General features: G+C 38.8%; 1 protein-coding gene across 1 annotated transcript in view; it reads right to left on the bottom strand.

Annotated features, from left to right (window-relative positions):
• Nucleotides 1–6,426: 6,426 nt before the first annotated feature.
• Nucleotides 6,427–15,958, bottom strand: part of LOC111155545 (coiled-coil domain containing 3) — a 115,384-nt gene continuing 105,852 nt past the window's right edge. Inside the window, exon 3 of the mRNA XM_022515755.1 lies at nucleotides 6,427–9,031. Within this exon, the coding sequence (XP_022371463.1) occupies nucleotides 8,756–9,031 (276 nt within the window). The 3' untranslated portion in view covers nucleotides 6,427–8,755. The remainder of the gene's footprint in view (nucleotides 9,032–15,958) is intronic.

Raw genomic sequence — 15,958 nt, 5'->3', positions numbered from 1 at the left:
ATGCGATCTATTCTGGAGAATGTTCCATGTGCGCTAGAGAAGAATGTGTATTCTGTTGCTTTGGAATGGCTTTCAGCACTTTGAATGCATCATCCCAATCCCTTCTGGCCTGTGAAGTTTCTGCTAATAAACCTGCTGAAAATAGTATGTGGGTTCCTTTGTACATAACAAGTTGTTTTTCTCTTGATGCTTTTTAGATTATCTCCTTGTCTTTAACTTTTGACAATTTAATTATAATGTGTTTTACTCTGTAGTCATCTTTTTTAAAATCTGCATTTCTTGAATCTACATGTCTCTTAGGTTAAGGAAGTGTTCAGCCATTATTCTTTGAATAGACTTTCTACCCCTTCTTTCTCTCTTTGCTTCCTGGGCCCTTATAAATATGTATGTTGGTCAGTTTGATGATGTCCCCTTAAGCTATCTTTTATCATTTGTCTTTTGCTCCTATGATTGGATGAGTTCTACTTCCCTGTCTCAAGTTCACTGATTTTTTTTCTTATGATTCAGTCTGCTGTTCAATGCCTCTACTGAATTTTTAAGTTCAGTAATTATATCCATCAGCGTTGTAATCTGTCAGGTATTTTATTGTATTTCCTTTCTCTATGTTGAATTCTCACTTTGTTTATGAGTTCTCCTGATTTCTGTGAGCATCTTTAATTTCACTCTCAATCAGTTAATTCCCTTACCTCTGTTTCATTAAGATCTGTTTCTGGAGACTCATCTTGTTCTTTAGTTGGGAATATAGTTTGTTTCTTCATTTCCCTTGACTCTCTGTGTTCGTTCCTGTGCATTAGATAAAACAGCCACCTAAACCAGTCTTAACAGTGGTCTCATTGTAGGAGACAAAATTCATCTATCATCCTAGTCCATGTTCCTGGTTGTCTCTTTAACCTTTGTGAATGTTCAAGCCACTATCTTTATTCCTACTAGCTCCCAGTAGTTGAGGGTTCCCAAAACTTGTCAGGGTCCCAAAGGGAAAGATTGCAGTCAGCACCTGCATGCAAGCAAGTTGGAAGCTGGATCCTTAGGCAGCACCTGGGAAAGTACGTACTTGGGGGCTCAATTTAGGGAGAAATGGAAGGTGGGTGTTTTTGCTTCTCTCTTTGCATTGGGCCTAGGAATATAGCTGTGTGTGTAAGGGTGCTCCTGAGCCTGTTAAGAACTGCTTTGTATGCTACAGTTCTGTAGGACTCATGAATGCAAGCCTCATTCTCTATGAGACCCTGGTGATTGAGAAGCCCATCTGTTAGGTGGCAAACACAAAAGCTGGACCAGAGGCATTCTAGGGAGATCTTAGAGCAGGTAGAGGGATAGGCCAAGATACCAGATGTCTGCTGGCATCCCTGGTCTTCAAGGAGGTTCCAGTCAGCCTCTAGGTGCACGATAAATTAGAAGGCTGGCCCCCAGGCAGTAGCTTAAATAGACCCCTTTCAGGGAAAGACTGGAATATGGGCATGTGTGTCTACTTCCTCTATACTGAGTTTGGGGGGAAGGGGTTAAAAGTTACCTTTTTGTTTCTTGACAGTTCTGTGGGATTCCTGAATGGAAGCCCCATTGGCTATCAGAGTCAGGTGACATAGAGACCTGTCTGTTGGCAGCAGCCACAGAAGCGGGGCCTTAGATGTGTATAGAAGTTCTTTCTATAGGGATACTGGTAACTTGGAGAGGGCTAGTGTGAGAGAGCAGAGTTTGTGTCTACTGGTTTCCTTGGTCTTTGAAGAGGATCACAGCTCCTCCCTGGAGGCTAAACCAAAAACTGCTTCTCAGGCAACAATTTTTTTTTTTTTAATTGAGTAACTGATATACAATATTGTATTATTTTCAAGTATACAACGTAGTGGCTTGATATTTATATACTTTAGTAATGCACCACAATACATCTAGTTCTCACCTGTCACCATACAAACTTGTTACAATATTATTGACTATATTCCTTATGCCATACATTATATCACTGTGTTTTATATATTTTATAATTGGAGTATTCTACCTGTTAATCCCCTTCACCTATTTCATCCATCCTTTCATACCTCTCTCTTTTGGCAACCATCAGTTTGCTCTCTGTATGAGTCTGTCTTTGTTTTGCTTTGTTTGTTCATGTGTTTGGTTTTGTAGATTATACATATAAGTGAAATCACAATATTTTAATTTCTCTTATTGACCTTAGGACAATAACCTCTAGGTCCATCCATGTTTTTGTAAATGTCAAGATTTCATTCTTTAGTATTATTTAATATTCCATGCGTGTGCATGCACACACATCTTCTTTGTCCATTTCATCTATTGATGGACATTTAGTTTCCTTCAATGTATTAGCTATTCTAAATAATGCTCCAATGAACATAGTTCATATAATTTTTTGATTTAGTGTTAAGATAAATGTCCAGAAGTGGAATTGGTGGATTGTACAGTATTTCTAATTTTTTGAAGAACCTCTATACTGTTTTCCAAAGCAGCTACTATAATTTATATTCCGACCAACAATGCATGAATCTTTCCTTCAGGAGGTTTTATACTTTTCAGATTATGGGTCTTTGTTCTCTTGGTTAAATTTTTCTTGTTTTTTAATTTTATTTTCTATCTATTTGTTTAACTTTTTTTAGTTTCTTTTCATTGTTCCAGAATTCATTGTTTATGCACCACACCCATTGCTCCATGCAATATGTGCCCTCCATAATACCCACCACTAGGCTCACCCAACCTCCCAACCCCCGCTCCTCCAAAACCCTCAGATTGTCTCTCAGAGTCCACAGTGTCTCATGATTCATCTCACCCTCCAATTTCCCCCAACTCCCTTCTCTTCTCCATCTCCCCATGTCCTCCGTGTTATTTCTTATGCTCCACAAATAAGCAAAACCCTATACTTGACTCTCTCTGCTTGACTTATTTCACTCAACATTTTAAAATTTTTATTATGTTAGACACCATACATCATTAGTTTTTGATGTAGTGTTCCATGATTCATTGCTTGCTTTTAACAATCAGTGCTCTACGCAATCCATGTCCTCCTTAATACCCATCACCAGGCTAACACATCCCCCCATCCCCCTCCCCTCTAAAACCCTCAGTTTGTTTCTTAGAGTCCATAGTCTCTCATTTTTCATCCCCCCCAACTTCTCCCCCTTCATTTTTCCCTTCCCTCTCCTAATGTCCTCCATGCTATTCCTTATGTTCCACAAATAAGTGAAACCATATGATAATTGTCTTCCTCTGCTTGACTTATTTGACTCAGCATAATCTCCTCCAGTCTCATCCATGTTGAGGCAAAAGTTGGGTATTCATCCTTTCTGATGGCTAATATTCCACTGTGTATATGGACCATATCTTCTTTATCCATTCATCTGTTGAAGGGCATCTTGGCTCTTTCCACAGTTTGGTTATTGTGGATAGTGCTGCCATGAACATTGGGGTACATATAGTCCTTCTAAGTATTTTATTATTTTTGATGCAGTTGTAAGTGAAATTGTTTTAATTTCTCTTTCTGATAGTTTATTAGTGTGTGTAAATGCCACAGAATTTACTATATTGACTTTCTATCTGGCACTTTTATTTAATTCACTTATTAGTTGTGATAGTTTTTTGATGCAGGATTTAAGGTTTTCTATATATATAGTGTCATGTCATTCTGCAAGTAGTGACAGTTTTACTTTTTCCTTTCCCATTTGGATGACTTTCTTAAAAAATTGAAGTATTATGCCTCCATCAGAAAGGATGAATACCCAACTTTTTTTTTTTTAAAGATTTTATTTATTTATTTGACAGAGAGAAATCACAAGTAGGCAGAGAGGCAGGCAGAGAGAGAGGAGGAAGCAGGCTCCCTGCTGAGCAGAAAGCCCGATGCAGGGCTTGAACCCAGGACCTGGGATCATGACTGAGCCGAAGGCAGCGGCTTAACCCACTGAGCCACCCAGGCGCCCTGAATACCCAACTTTTGTAGCAACATGGACGGGACTGGAAGAGATGATGCTGAGTGAAATAAGTCAAGCAGAGAGAGTCAATTATCATATGGTTTCACTTATTTGTGGAGCATAACAAATAGCAAGGAGGACAAGGGGAGATGGAGAGGAGAAGGGAGTTGAGGGAAATTGGAAGGGGAGGTGAACCATGAGAGACTATGGACTCTGAAAAACAATCTGAGGGTTTTGAAGGGGTGGGGGATGGGAGGTTGGGAGAACCAGGTGGGTATTGGAGAGGGCACGGATTGCATGGAGCACTGGGTGTGGTGCAAAAACAATGAATACTGTTACGCTGAAAAGAAATAAAAAAAAATTGAAGTATATCGACATACAGCATTGAATTATTTTCATACGTAATAGTGGTTGATATTTTTATATTCTATAAAATCCCCACAATGTCTAATTACCATCTGTCACCATAAGTGTATTACCATATTATTGACTATATTTCCTACACTGTATATTATGTCCCCATGATTTATTTTATAACTGGACATTTGGATATATTAATCCTGTTTACCTCTTTCACTCAACTTTATCCTCTTCCCCCTTAAATAGCCAATAGTTCATTTCCTGTATCTTGGGTCATTTCTGGTTTTTTCTTCATTTGTTTTTTAAAATTCTACATATAAGTGATCATATGCTATTTGTCTTTTCTGTCCTCCTTATTTCTTAGTATAATACTCATCTTTAATTTCTTTCACCAATGTCTTGCAATGTCAGTGTTCAGATCTTTTATCTCTGGTTAAATATATTTCTAGATATTCTTTTTCATGCAAACATAAAAGGCATTGTTTTAATTTTTATAGTTCTGTATTAGTATATAAAAGTAAGATTTTTGCTTATCAATTCTGTGTCATGCTATTTGTTTATTCTAACCGCTTTTGGTGGCATCTTTACTGTCTATATATAACAGCATCTGATCTGCAAGTATTGACAATTTTACATCTTCCAATCTGATGCCTTTCATTTGGATGCCTTTCATTTCATTTTCTTGTCTAATGGCCAGAGCTAGGACTTCCAGTACTATACTGAATGAAAGCGGTAAGAGTGAACATCCCTGTCTTAATATTGATCTTAGAGGAAAAGCTCTCCATTTTTCAGCATTGAGTATGATATTAGCTTTGGGTTTTTCATATATGGCCTTCATTGTGTTGAGGTACATTCCCTCCAGATGCACTTTGTTGTAGTTTTTATCATAAATGGATGTTTATTTTGCCAAACACTTTTCCAGTATCTATTGAGATGATCAAAGTTTTTATCCCTCCTCTTGTTAATAAGAAAATTATATGGAATCCCACCAAATAACCTCTCATTTGTGACATGCATTGGGTCTTTGCGAGGAATAGTAGAAACAACACTTCTATCTTGAGTGTTTACAGAGTGTCAAGAACCAAACTAAGCATTTAAAGGAATGATTTTATTCAATCTTCTGAACAGCCTTTGAGGGAGAAGTGTTTATTAGCCTCATTTTACATGAGCAAGTATAAAGAGGGAAATCAAGATGGAGTTGAATCCTTGACTGGCCACTTTATACTACTTGTGTTTCACTGGGCAATTAATCTCTTGAAACTCCAGATTCCTCTTTAAGCATGGGGAACAGGACAACTATTTTATAAAGTTATTAGAAATAGTAAATGAGAATATGGTAAAGGAGCCTAATACACACTAGGTGCTTGATTTTTAAGACTATTTTAGAATATGGACTGTTGCTGAATCAACAATTTAGGTTATCTCTCTCCTAAGGGAGATGGGGCCTTGCATCACAGATGTGAGAATCCCTGTTACTGGGCAGGTACCAGGAAAAGTGTGACATCAAAAGAACAAAAAAAATCAGTAGGAACAGTGGTCTGGACATTCACATTTAAACACACAGTGGAGGCCCAGGGAACTACCCAACGCTAGCTGTGGCTCACATGGTGACCTGTGATTCTAGATTCTGTCTGCCTCTCATTTCGTTTGTGACTTTGGGGTTTGAGGAGGTCAAGTGACTTTTCCAAAGTAGAACTCAACAGTGGTCTGCATCTCAGATATGCTCAACCAACCTGTTGTAGCGTTATCAATTTTGAAGTACTTCTTGGATTCTTCTTGCATAAAAAATTCCTATGGGTACAATAAACAGGTTGCAAGGGCTCCAGTAAGATGACAATGCAGCAGATAACAGGGACCTGGGGAGTTTCCTTTGGCAACAGATTCAAATATATTTTTGCAGACATTGATTAATGAAGCTTCTTCTCCCCTCTGGGGAGCAGATACCACTGTTTTTCTGCAGGTGGGTTGAAAGGTGGGAACCCTGGGACAGAGAGGTTCAAGCCATATCTCCCCACAGGAACATCAAGAGATTTGAGCTCAGTCTTCTGTGTGTCCCAGGTGTTACTCACAGATGCTTCCCCAGAAGGATCTAACAAGTACTTTTCCAGGCCAAAGCTGGAATCTCCCTGACCCCAAAGAAACACACATCACCCTACCATTGTGGCTGAAATACTGCTCATATTTATTAAAAAGGCAGAACATAATGCATCTGTAGGGATCACCGGGTTCCACAGTTCTCAAAACACTAGCTGTAAATCACCCTTAGGCTTGTCACTCCCTTGGGTGGAAGCCAAATGCTTTAATGAAATGGCCCCAGAAAGACTGAACTATTGTATTGTACTATGAAGGATACAGCTAATAAAGGAGCAGCAGAAGCTTGGAAATGAAGCAAAAACTGCCATTCTATCCAGTCCAGAGTGCAGACATCTCCCTTTGAGCAGCAGCAGCCTCAAGTAACACAGGTCCATCCTCCCAACCAGCTGCCAGAGCCAAAAAATGTGGTTTTCCTAAAGGAAGTGGAAGGGAATCTGACCATATAATTGCCATTTCCGGTGGACAGGACAACATAATCAGGTGCTGCAATGTCTGGAGTGGTCTGGGGGCAGATTTCCTGATGAGGAACCTGAAAGTTCTATCTGGAACAGCAAGAGGGACTTGGAGATCTGCAGCTCCATCAGAAGGTAGTCACAAGATGACCACTTGGTTGCCTTCTTAAGAACCCAACTGCCACTGGACGAAATGTACCTAAATTAATGGCTCAGCTGTTCTATATGTGGATAGTCTTCTTACTGGTAGTACTGTCTTTACAGGTTTCTTTCCAAACAGGGTGAAGTGCTCTGAGGTCATGTACAAAACCTGATATGCTGACAGGTGGCCTCATGTGCAGACATTACTGGTGGGCAGTCCTGGTGGGTGGAAGGTGTTTGCATACAGAAGCAGAGACTGGAATGCCTGGAACCCTGTCTGGTATTTCCACCATAGGCATATTTGCCACAAGCATTTTCACTGCATAACTCATTGGGCAGAAGGTAATTTGGCCATAAAAGATAAACTAACAAAAAATACAAGAGGGACCTTACTAATTTCTTCATTATGTCCTTTCTAAGAGAAGTATCTGTTTTCCAAAATCCTAGGATGCATGTTTGTAACTGAGCTTTGTATTACATTATGAAAGCTGTCTACATGACTGTTCATTCTTAGCATAATGATACATGTCTGGTGATAGACATTCAGAAGTTCTATGGGACAGAAAAAATGTAAAGCATTTGAGTTTTTATAACTGATAAGCTATTATTTTGTATTACAGTATGGTATGCAATCTGGCCTTACAGTCTTATTTCACACTCCCAGTTACTGTATTTTCTATCAAGTTGATATATGGAGTTATCATCCATTGTTTTAAAACCACCATGTAGACTGGTCATAGACTATTAGGGGGGCTAAGCTTCATGTAATATAAAAATAGAACTTAGTTTGCTTTCATGTCTCTATTGACAGTTATTTTCTCTCTGAGAACAAAATTACCTTACAGCCAATTTAGTTAGGTGGTGAAAATGCTTGCATCAAGCCTCTGTAGAACCGCCTGGAACAAGCTCTTTGGGTGCCTGGTTGGGAATGAGGCAAGGTCACTTGATTCCAATAGGTAAGGAGGTATCTTTGCAGAAGTTAACAGTGTACTGGGTCAACTCACCTCAAATTCAGAGCAGCTGGAAGGAGTTAATGAGCCAACAGTAAGTTTGCATTTAGCAGGGGCTGAGATGTTGTGCAGTCTCTTGCCAACTCAGCAACACGGTTTGATAAAACATGACCAGTCCACAAAGGCAATACCCCTTTAGATTAAAGTGACCCATAGGTATCCTCTTTAACTCTGGGTAACTGGTCTTGGAAATCAGGTATAATTCATCTTGTTCAATTACTCCCCTCTCCCCACTGCACTATTATGAGCTGTGCTTCAGCTGGCTGAAGTAGGGACACCTTGCACATGGTTATTTAGACATCCTTGGGTGCTTTGCAAGGTTGCCATCCACCTTCCAAAAGTTCCAAGACTTGCTGCAGATCCCTTCTCAAAACTAATGATGGTCCTGGAGCTCAGAGCTGGAGGTCTCACAGCCTCTTCTGCAATAAGGCTGAACCCCTTGATTCTTGTACATCTAGAGATTCTAAGATATTCTTTCCCCCAGACTTTCCAGTGTGCTCCTGAAAGCTGAAGACAGACCCTAGGCAAGCACATGACACTCCAGGATCGTGCTGCCTCTGGACTTGTAAGCACTGGGTCTGGGAGCGAGGCAGGGAGGGGAAGGAGCCCAGCAACTAAGAAAATAACAAAACTTGCCCCTTCAAGTAACTAGACACTACCAAATGCATATTTAAAACATCTACAAGACTTTTTGACCTATGTGCACATTAAAACCTACCATTACTTTACAATCCCTGGCAAGAGGCAACATGTTCCAGCAGAGCCAGGCAAGACCACTACTCAAGCGCTGTTACCCCCGCAGGTACGTGGCACCTGGTGGCTCCTGCCCCAGGGCATTAATGTGTGGGAGGGCACCTGCTGCAGCTGCTAACTTCTCACTGAGCTTCTGGTTCACCAGCTCCAGGTGTCGACCATTCTTCCGTGCCTGCCTTAATGACCGCTTGACCTTCTTCACCCGATCCCGAAGCTGCTTGTTCCGCTTCTCCAGAGTGGCCACCTTCTGCTGCAGCTTCTTGACATGGTCCTCCTCCTCAAACAGAGCCTTCTGCACTGATGAACACATGAGCTGTGGGGGAAAATGCCATGGGAGAGGCAGGTGAGTTTCATAAAACCTCCCTAGAGCAATTTCCCTGGGTGCTATCAAGTACCCAACAACACAGACTCTGACAGTCAATGGCTCCAGCCCCAGGAAGAGGACAACCCTCAAGTGCCCTTCTTGTTTCACCCTGTGAACCCTGCCCTCTCAGCAAACACAAAGGACCCTCTCTGTATTTCCATAGTTTAATTTTTAAAAGCTATTGCATGGTTTGTCTTTTTACATGTTTACCAACTTGTGTACTACTGATTCCCTGAGGGGGTTGGTGAGCCTTCACTTTTTTCTGATTCAGCAATTTTGCCTATTAAATTCTAACCTGAGTTTAAAACATTTTCCAGGGGAGCTGGAGTGTGAGGATCAGCCAAGAGGGCCTTCAAGGTATTTCTACTTCTTATAGGGCTAAGCATCAAATACTCCCACTCTGCAAACTGTTTTGGTCATGGCTTGAAGGAAGGGGCACTTTTTAAAACGGAGTTTTTCTTTCTTAACAAAGTCACCCTGGTTCTTTTGGTTGTTGTGGTTTTATGGTTTTTGTTTTTACCGAAAACAAATATATTCTAAATTTTGTTACGCCAATAAACTAATAAGCAAAAGACCAGGCCCCAAAACAAAAATATACAAAGTGGGGCATCGGGCTAGCTCAGCTGGTAGAGCATGTGACTCGATCTTGGGGTTGTGGGTTCGAGCACCACATGGGTGTAGAGATTAATTTTAAAATATCTTTATTTAAAAAATTCACAAAGAATTGGGATAGTTCACTGGAAAGGAAGCATAAAGATACATGCAAATGAGGGGTATAATGAATTGCTGTTTTTCAGACTGACAAAGTCAAAAAGTTAATTATTGGAGAGACAGGCACTCTTAAACTGTGGATAGAGTATAAACCGCTATAAAAAGTGATTTGGCTTTATCTACCAAAATGAAAACTGCATATACCCCATGACCTAGTCATTTTGGAACTTCATCCCACTGTAATATTCCCACTTGTACAAACATATACCTACAACAAATAATACTGTCCTAAGGTTGAAAAGTGACATTAGCATCACAGCAGCCTAAGATATCCCTTGTTTTTGTCCCCCAACTCAACAAGTGAGCATCCATTACTAAACGTTAGTGCCTTTGAGAGACCTATGGGATCCAGCGTCATATGCCAAGGGATTCAGGAGGAGTCTGGGCCACTCATGTATCAGAGAGACCTCATTCCTACCTAGGAACCAGTTCCAGGGTCTCTCGGTCAGAAGAACTCAATAGATTTCTCCAAGACGACATAAATACAGCCAATAGGTATATGCAACAGTGCTAGACGTCACTACTCATTGGAGAAATAAAAATTCATACCACAATTATCACTTCCTACTTATTAGAAGGGCTATTATCAAAAAGACAGAAGATAGGCTTCCAGTTCAAGATAGTGACAATAAGCAATTCAGTAATATGGCTGGATACAAAATCAATGCACAGAAATCAGTTGCTTTCTTATATACTAACAATTTAACTGTAGAAAGAGAAATTAGAGAATCAATTCCATTTGCAAACTATAAAAGTTGCTACCTGAAGTTCTGCTTTCCAATCAGCATGAATCCAGATGCTTACTGAGATCCTCCCCTTTGAGACAGTGAAAGGTCTTGGCACAACCTCCACTTCTCGAAGCCACTAAAAATAAAGTAGGCTGCTTGGACAGTCACAGGGGTTGAGAGACAGCCAAGAGCTAATAAGCCAGAGAAGAATGGGAGATATGGCTCTTTTATCTAATGCATAGAAATCAATACAGAGAATAGATCAAAATGAAGAAACAGAGGAATATGTTCCAAACAAAAGAACAAGATAAAACCCCAGAAAAAGATCTTAATGAAATGGAGATAAGTGATGTACCTGGCAAGGAGTTCAAAATAATAGTGATAAAGATGTCCACTCAATTCAGGAGAATAACACATGAACCAAGTGAAAAATTCAACAAATATAGAAGAAAGTACCTAATAAAAGGGACAGAGCTGAAGAACACAATAACTGAAGAGAAAAATACTACAGAGGGCTTAAACAGCACATTTGAAAACACAGAAAAAATGATCCATGAATTCAAAGGACAGGGCAGTGTAACTTACACAGTCAGAAAAGAAAAAAAAGATTAAAAAATAGTGAAGATAGCTAATGGAACTTTGGGGACCCCATAATGTGAATGTTGGTCTGCTTGATGTCCCCTAAGAAGAACAGAGAAAGAGGTAGAAAATGTATTTAAAGAATAATGACTGAAAACTTCTCTAACCTGGAGAAATAGGCATGCAGATCTAGGATGGCCAGAATATTAAACAGCATATGAAATAAGATGAACCCAAAGAGATTAGCACTGAGCTACACTGTGATCAAATTGTCAAAGACAGGAGAGAATCTTAAAAACAGGAAAAAAAAAAAACTTATGTACAAGGGAACCCCTACACACACACACACAAGACCATCAGATTCTTCAGAAATTTTCTAGGCCCATAGAGACTTGCATGATGTATAAAGGAATACCTGGTTTTGTTGTGCTTCATAAATACTGCATTTTCTGTCAATTGAAGATCTGTGGCAATTTGCTGAGCAAGTCTATTGGTGCTATTTTTCCAACATTTTTTCACTTTGGTAATTCTGTGTCACAGTTTGGTGACTCTTGAACTATTTCAAACTTTTTCATTATTATATGTCCTGGTGACCTCGGATCTTTGACGTTACTTTTATTTGTTCCATATCCACATAAGAAGGCAAATTTAAATGTATGTGTTTTGTCTGCTCCACCAAATGGGGGGCCATTCCCCCCATCTCTTTCCCTCACTCTGGGTCTCCCTGTTCCCTGAGACAAAACAATAGTGAAATTAGGCCAGTTTATAAGCCTACAATGGCTTCTAAGTGGATAGTGAAAGGAAGAGTCATATACCTCGCACTTTAAATCAAAAGCTAGAAATAATTAAGCTCAGTGAGGAAGGCATGGCAAAATCTGAAGAGTATTATGCCTCCATCAGAAAGGATGAATACCCAACTTTTGTAGCAACATGGACGGGACTGGAAGAGATTATGCTGAGTGAAATAAGTCAAGCAGAGAGAGTCAATTATCATATGGTTTCACTTATTTGTGGAGCATAACAAATAGCATGGAGGACATGGGGAGTTAGGAGAAGGGAGTTGGGGGAAATTGGAAGGGGAGGTGAACAATGAGAGACTATGGACTCTGAAAAACAATCTGAAGGGTTTGAAGAGGTGGGGGGGTGGGAGGTTGGGGGAACCAGGTGGTGGGTATTAGAGACGGCACGGACTGCATGGAGCACTGGGTGTGGTACAAAAACAATGAATACTGTTATGTTGAAAATAAATTTAAAAAAATTATTTAAAAAAAATCTGAAACAGTCTGAAATCTAAACCCCTTACACCCAATAGTTAGCCAAGCTGTGAATGCAAAGGGAAAGTTCTTGAAGAAAATTAAAGGTGCTACTCCAGTCAACACAAATGATAAGAAAGAAAAACAGTTTTTGGCTGATGTGGAGAAAGTTTTAGTCGTCTGGAGAAAAAAAAAATCAAACCAGCTACAGAAGAAAAGTGTGAACTTAGCAGAGGCTGGTTCATGAGGTTTAAGGATGACACCATCTCCATAACATCAAAGTACAAGGTGAAGCACAAAGTGAAGATGTAGAAGCTGCAGCAAGTTCTCCAGATCTACCTGAGATAATAAAGGCAGCTATACTAAATAAGAGATTTTTAATGGAGATGAAATAGCCTTCTATTGGAAAAAGATGCCATCTAGGGCTTTCATTGCTAGCGAGGAGAAGTTAATGCCTGGCTTCAAAACTTCAAAGGAGGGGAGCCTGGGTGGCTCAGTGGGTTAAGGCCTCTGCCTTCGGCTCAGGTCATGATCCCAGGGTCCTGGGATCGAGCCCCATATTGGGCTCTCTGCCCGCCTCTCTGCCTACTTGTGATCTCTGTCTGTCAAATAAATAAATAAAATCTTTAAAAAAAAAAACTTCAAAGGACTGGCTGACTCTTGTTAAAGGCTAATGCAGCTGATGACTTTCAGTTGGAGCCAATGCTCATTTACCATTCTGAAAATCTTATGGCCCTTAGATATTATGTTAAATGTACTGTGTTCTATAAATAAAAAAAGCAAGCTGAACACACATGCATTTACAACATGGTTTACTGAAGATTTTAAGCCCACTGAGAGTTGCTCAGAAAAAAAAAAATTCTTTCAAGATATTACTGCTCATTGACAATGTAGCTGGTTACCCAAGAGCTCTGATGGGGATGTACAATGAGATTAATGTTTTCATGCCTGCTAAAACAATATCCATCTGCAGCCCATGGATCAAGGAGTCACTTCATATTTCAAGTCTACTTATCTAAAAACTATACTTTATAAGGCTATAGTTGCCACAGAGAGTGATTCCTCTGATAATCTGGGCAAAATAAAAACTATTGTAGATGCCATTAAGAACATTCATCATTGATGGAAAAATGTCATAAATCAACATTAACAGGAGTTTGGAAAAAGTTTATTCCAAACCTCATGGATGACTTTAAAGGGTTCAAAACTTTAATGGAGGAAGTCCCTGCAGATGAGGTGGAAGTAGAAAAGAACTAGAATTAGAAACAATGAATTTTGGAACACTGCTTCAAAAACTAATTTTCTTTATGGTGACTAACATAACATAATAAAAATTGTAAAAAAAAAAAAGTGTAGCCTAAAGATTGGACAGAATTGTTACAAAGTCATGATAAAACTTGAACAGATGAGGAGTTACTTCTTACGGACAAAGGAAGTGGTTTCTTGAGATGAAATCTACTCCTGATGAGGATATTATCAAGATTGTTGAAATGAAAATAAATGACTTAGAATATTACATAAACTTAGTTGATAAACAGCAGGGTTTGAGAGGATTGATTCCAATTTTGACAAGGAAGTTCTACTACAGGTGAAATACTATCAAATAGCATTACATGCTACAGAGGAATGAAGAGTCAGTCACTCTGGCAAAGTTCATTGTCATCTTAAAGAAATTGCCCCAGTCACCTCACCCTTTCACAACTACCACCCTAATCAGTTAGTAGCCATTAGTGATTACTACTCCCTGCAAGTACAGGTGATGTTTGCTAAAAATTGCTAAAGTATTTTTAAATTAAGGTGTATAGATAGAAAGATATAGATATAATACTATTGTGCACTTAACAGACCACAATATAATGTAAACATAACTTTTATATATACTGGGAAACAAACAAACAAAAAAAAACACCTCATTTTACTTCCTTTATTGCAACATTCATTTTATTGTGGTAGTCTGCAACAGAACCCACAATATCTCAGAGGTATACCTATAAAGAGTGGAAAGAAAAAAAACTGCCAACCAAGAATACCCTACCCAGCAAAACTTTCCTTCAGAATTGAAAGAGAATATTTTCCAGACAAGCAAAAGCACAAGGAATTCATCACCACTAGACCCACATTTCAAGAAATATTAAAGGTCGTTCTTTAAGCTGGAAAAAAAAAAAACCAGGTAAAAATATATAAAAGTATAAATCTCACTGGTACAGATAAATATAAACTAAAATTCAAAATCAAGTTAAGTTTGGGAGTGGGTTAATCACTTATAAAGCCTGTATAAAGGTTAAAAAACAAAAGTGGTAAAAATATACACATATTTGTTAATGGATTAAAATGATGTTGTAAATTTTGACATCAAAAACAAAATAGAAGGAGAGAGTTAAAGTATAGAGATTTAGAATGTTTTCAAAAATTAGTTCTTGTGATCTTTAAAACACTGTTTTAAGTTGTTTTATATAGACTTCATGGTAACTACAGTACAAAAACCTATAGTAGATACATAAGATAAACGTCTCTAAGCATACCACTACAGAATATCATCAAATAACAAAGAGCAATAGAAAAAAAAGGAATAAGAAAGCAACTGACTCTGTTGCTTTCTTATACACTATCAATGAAAATATAGAAAGGGAAATTAGAGAATTGATTCCATTTACTATAGCACCAAAACCATAAGATACCTTGGAATAAACCTAACCAAACAGGTAAAGGATCTTTACTCAAGGAACTACAGAATACTCATGAAACAAATTGAAGAAGACACAAAAAGATGGAAGACCATTCCATGCTCATGGATCAGAACAATAAACATTGTTAAATGTCTATACTGGCCAGAGTAATCTATACTTTCAATGCCATCCCAATAAAAATTCCACAGGCATTTTTCAAAGTGCTGGAACAAATAATTTTAAAATTTGTATGGAACCAGAAAAGACCCCAAATTGCTAAGGAAAGATTGAAAAAGAAAAACAAGCATGAGGGCATCATGTTGCCTGATTTCAAACTTTACTACAAAGCTATGATCACCAAGACAACATGGTACTGGCACCAAAAAAGACACCTATACCAGTGAAACAGAGTAGAGAGTCCAGATATGGACCCACAACTATATGGTCAAATAATCTTCGACAAAGCAGGAAAAAATATACAGTGGAAAAAAGACAGTCTCTTCAATAAATGGTGCTGGTAAAATTAGACAGCTATGTAGAGAAGAATGAAATTTGACCATTCTCTTACACCATACACAAAGATAAACTTGAAATGGATAAAAGACCTCAACCTGAGGCAGGAATCTATCAAAATCCTAGAGGAGAACATAGGCAGTAACCTCTTCGACATCAGCCATAGCAACTTCTTTCAAGACATGTCTCCAAAGGCAAAGGAAACAAAAGCAAAATGAATTTTGGGACTTTGTCAAGATAAGCACAGCAAAGGAAAGAGTCAACAAAACAAAGAGGCAACCCACGGAATGGGAGAAGATATTCGCAAATGACACTACAGATAAAGGGCTGATATCCAAGATCTATAAAGAACTCCTCAAACTCAAC

Source organism: Enhydra lutris, unplaced genomic scaffold, assembly GCF_002288905.1.
Source record: "Enhydra lutris kenyoni isolate GAN:26980312 unplaced genomic scaffold, ASM228890v2 scaffoldscaffold42, whole genome shotgun sequence".
Lineage (NCBI taxonomy): Eukaryota > Metazoa > Chordata > Mammalia > Carnivora > Mustelidae > Enhydra > Enhydra lutris.
Note: the sequence above shows the minus strand (reverse complement) of the source record. Positions and strands in the feature narration are given on the sequence as shown.